The 4,699-nt window shown below is 42.2% G+C and overlaps 1 protein-coding gene across 1 annotated transcript in view; it reads left to right on the forward strand.

The window, feature by feature from the left end:
- The first annotated feature begins 3,810 nt into the window (after positions 1–3,810).
- Positions 3,811–4,699, forward strand: part of LOC117961825 (FK506-binding protein 5-like) — a 21,705-nt gene continuing 20,816 nt past the window's right edge. Inside the window, exon 1 of the mRNA XM_034900760.1 lies at positions 3,811–4,648. Within this exon, the coding sequence (XP_034756651.1) occupies positions 3,811–4,648 (838 nt within the window). The remainder of the gene's footprint in view (positions 4,649–4,699) is intronic.

Here is a 4,699-nt window from a genome sequence, read left to right on the forward strand (position 1 = left end):
TCAGTTTCCTGTTCTTAGCTGAAAGGAGTGGCACCCGATGTGGTCTTCTGCTGCTGTAGCCCATCTGCCTCAAAGTTTTACGTACTGTGCGTTCAGAGATGCTCTTCTGCCCACCTTGGTTGTAACGGGTGGTTATTTGAGTCACTGTTGCCTTCTATCAGCTCGAACCAGTCTGGCCATTCTCCTCTGACCTCTGGCATCAACAAGGCATTTCCGCCCACAGAACTGCCGCTCACTGGATGTTTTTTCTTTTACGGACCATTCTCTGTAAACCCTAGAGATGGTTGTGCGTGAAAATCCCAGTAGATTAGCAGTTTCTGAAATACTCAGACCAGCCCTCTGGCACCAACAATCATGCCACGTTCAAAGTCACTCAAATCACCTTTCTTCCCCATACTGATGCTCGGTTTGAACTGCAGGAGATTCTCTTGACCATGTCTACATGCCTAAATGCACTGAGTTGCCGCCATGTGATTGGCCGCTTAGAAATTAAGTGTTAACGAGCAGTTGGACAGGTGTACCTATTTAAGTGGCCGGTGAGTGTATTTAGACAGACAGTATCAGAAAAATATGTACGTAATTATTAAGTTTTATGAACATTAAAAGGAACTAAAAACCCAAAGTACAAGTATGAACCTGAAAATGAGCATGATGTGGGACCTTTAAGATGGATAATGATGCTACTGCAGGAAGCTTCTACCTTCACAGACATAACAATAAATCAAACTTGGGACTGAAAGGATTGTTATTACGGAGTTGCACGCTGACTTTATGTGTAAACCATCTTAAAGATTCAAGATGGTTGGAGGAGGAGGAGAAAGAGAAAGAGAAAGTGGAGGTGAAGATTAAAAAAGCAGAAGGTATTTTATTATCACAATTTTTCTACAAACGTGTGGTTTAACTCTAGATAGACATAATCAACCCTGTCCCCCACCCTTTTAACAGTAATGGAGGCAGTAAATCACTATTCAGAGGTGTGTGTTATTATTTCGCTGCCCCCATAACCTTTCTTAGAAGAATCCTGTCTGTTCATCGCTAACTTCCTATGATAACTGCTTCCACTGAGCTCCTAATCTTCTACTAAAACTCACCTTTACTTTATGTGTACTGGCATCCAAACAGTGACATGATCTGTAGTTATGTTGCTGATTTCCATTTCTGTGTTCTAGGAGAATTTCTACCCTCCCGAAGTAAAGGTATGTAGCTTGTTTTGAACTTTTTTTATTTATTTGTTTTACCTGTGATACTTAGATTGGATACAAATTTCTTTTCAAAGCTAACTTCACAAACTAAGATGTTATACTTGGGAGATTACTTCACCAGAATCGGCAGCTCCCCTCGGCTTTGCAGAGCTTTACAGTCTTTACAGTTTTCATCTCATCATTCGGGTTAGATTCAAGATTCAAGATTATTTTTATTGTCATTCCAAAAACCCTTTGGGAAGTGCAGTGTAGAACAAAATGACGTTGCATCGGACCACCATGAAAACAACATAGAAACCGAATAGCAGCTAAAAAATGCAATCACAATAAAGTTAATATATGATATAAGATAGCTAGCATTTAAAAAATTTGAGAAGTTAGAGACATGCGGGGAGATACGCATATCCCAAACATCCCATACATATACATCATATGCACACACTGGCCGCTGATGCGATTAAGGTGCTGCCAGACTCCTTTTTGGTATCCATGTTAAGCAATTGTGAAAAAACTACTGCGCATGTCCAGCGGGCCGCGTTTCACGAAAGTAAACCAGAAAAGTGTGCACCAGGCGAACAAATAATGAGGGCCGTTAAGGCCATTTATCAAGAATGCATGCACACACTCCACTTATACCTTACACATACACATAAAAAGAGTGCACATACACCACTGTTTCTCTCACACACACACACACACACACACACACACACAGCCCTTTGTAATCTTCATTTCAAATTGTCCCTAGAAAAGACATTGAATTGCTGCTGACACTGCCCCATACGTGTGTGAATGAGAGTTGCGTAAGATAAAGCATCAGCTGAGCGTAATAGGGTAAGGCTAATATTTGATTTTCACTTTTTTATCTACAGTCCTTATTTCCTTTTGGTTTATGCTCAGGCATAACCTACAGTTATGAGACCGCCCCACCGTACAGAATCACTGCAACGGATCAGTCATTGTCTGGCTACTGGCATTAACTGGCAAGAATGGCGTTTTGTACACTTTATACAGACACCAACAATACCTTGGCATTCAACCCCTTATAATATACAACTATGTCACATGAGAAACTGAACAGGGTAATATTGGTCATTAGGGCTGTAGTCAAGACCACCTTTGTCGAGTCCAAGACAAGTCCGGGAACAGGACTAGTCGAGTCCAAGTCAAGACCAAGTCCAAAGAGGTTCGAGTCAGAGTCAAGACCGAGTCCAGGACAGAATAAAAGGTCTTATACATGACAGTTTCAAGACAATCAATTTGGGTCATTTGTTGATATAAAAGCAAAAACAGTGTCAGAATACCCAGGATTTATGAGTGTAGCCATTTCCCTTGATATCATATGGTGATAACTCATAATAGCTACATAGACAATACTACTACAGTAGGTGCCAGTACTGAGCATTTGAACAACTAATTTACAACATAGCTTCACTCCAGATGTAGTGTAGAAATCAAGTGAGCAGTATAACAGAGTGCAGCCCTATGGTTGGTTTACAGCTTCCCTAAAAATATTGTATTCTATTGTTATTTGGACGTGGGTAAATAGGAAATACATGTATTTTCAGAATTAAAGTTTGGTTAAAGAAAAATGAACAGAGTGAAATTTAACATGCGTTTGTTTTATTTGAGACAAATTGCAGAATTTTAAAATAAATCCACCAGGAAGAAGTTGTTTAGGGAACACACACACACACACACACACACACACACATACACCTGGCTCGGCAACGTAGCTAATGTCCGCTAGCATACAAACGGGCTAACTATAGCCAGTTAGCTATTTTATAACGTAACAAAACCCACCCACGTTGTAAGAGAAAAGCATATTTCATGTAATAAAATGATGGCTCAGAAGGAGCACTAACGCCACAGGTCTTATGTTGACAACGTGGACGCAGATATAGGAAACTCCGAAGGCAGCCGTAATATTTACCTAGTAAGCTAAGCTAACGCTGGTGTGCTAACGTTAGCAAACATTGGTGTATCCTTAGCTAGCCGTCTAAACTTGTAAAAAGCCGAACAATATCCCCACCGGAACTGTGTTTTAATTTCCCTCCAATATTATCATCAACATAATAAAGACACCTGGACTCGGTCGAGACCAAAAGCCATATTTGGCAAGACCAGTGAGCGGAGTCCGAGACAAGTCTGAGTCCACAGAAAAATTATCTTGAGTCCAAGACCGGACTCGAGTACTATAGCCCTGGCCCAGAGTAAGAAGAAATTATGAATGAAATTGTGGAACCAGGCGTGCCTGGAGTAGCTCCGCCCCCTTTTCAATTCTACAGAAAATTTAAACAAAAACAAAAACCAACTGTCGGAATGTTTGTGTTCAGTATGACATCACGACATCAAAAGACCAAAGGCAAGAAATGATGTCGTCAGACTCTAGAACTCTGATGTTAACTCAGGGTTAAAACCCAGACAGAGTCATTTCAACTGGGAACCAGTACACACGGTGTCTTGTTTCACGTCTGACAAACCAACAACGTCTTCGATCGACAAACAAAGTCTGATACAGACAGAAAAGTCTGACAACACAAAAGTCTTTTCCAATCAACAAACAATCTTCTACGCACAACTACAGTCTGCTCCAGACAGTGCCATGGATAGAAGAAATAATCCAAGAAACAAGGGAAGACCTTGTGGCGGTCCACAGGGCCGTCCAACCCCTCCCCCAACCTACCACCAGCTGCAGAATCAGCTCAATTCTGCTCACGAGAACATCGATGAGCTGAAAATGAAGGTACGAAGCCTGGAGGAGAATAAGAGCCAAGCCCAGGTTACAACGGAGAACTGTGACATGGTCCCTAAGAAGGTTCGAGGCGGCCGTCTGGAGGAGCTTCTGGTTACCCGGGCGGCGGGTTTCAAACTAGAAATCTGCCATCTCAAGAAAACAATCCAGCTTCAGAAAGACAAATACAATGAGATGGTTGAAAAGTATGAGGCAGAGAAACAAAAAGTCCAGGTGAAGGTGAAAGGGTTTCTGGACCTAATCTCCGAGCGGGGCTATGAAATCCTGGATCTCAACACTAAGATCGACAGTCTCTTTCAGACGCTGGAGGAGAAAGTATCCGAGCTAAACACCAATGAAGCTGAACTCCAACAGAGCGAGAAAACCTGGTCAGCAAAATGCACCGCTCTGCAGGACAGGTTCACAAAGGACCTGGCCGAGAAAGAAGAGAGCTGGCAGACCAGATTTAACGCTTTGCAGACGATGTGCAACTCTCTGCAAGAGAACCTGAAGACGGAGCAGGTCAAGAACAAAGACTGGCAGAAGAAAGCCAAACAGATGGAGGATGAGAAGAAGGAACTGGAAGAAAAGTTCACACAAGACCTGGCTGAGAAACAACAGAGCTGGGAGATTAAAGACAAACAGATGGAGGAGGAGAAGAAGGAACTGGAGGAAAAGTTCCCAAAAGACCTGGCTGAGAAACAACAGAGCTGGGAGATTAAAGACAAACAGATGGAGGAGGAGAAGAAGGAACTAGAAG

This window comes from Etheostoma cragini, chromosome 18 (assembly GCF_013103735.1).
Source record: "Etheostoma cragini isolate CJK2018 chromosome 18, CSU_Ecrag_1.0, whole genome shotgun sequence".
NCBI lineage: Eukaryota > Metazoa > Chordata > Actinopteri > Perciformes > Percidae > Etheostoma > Etheostoma cragini.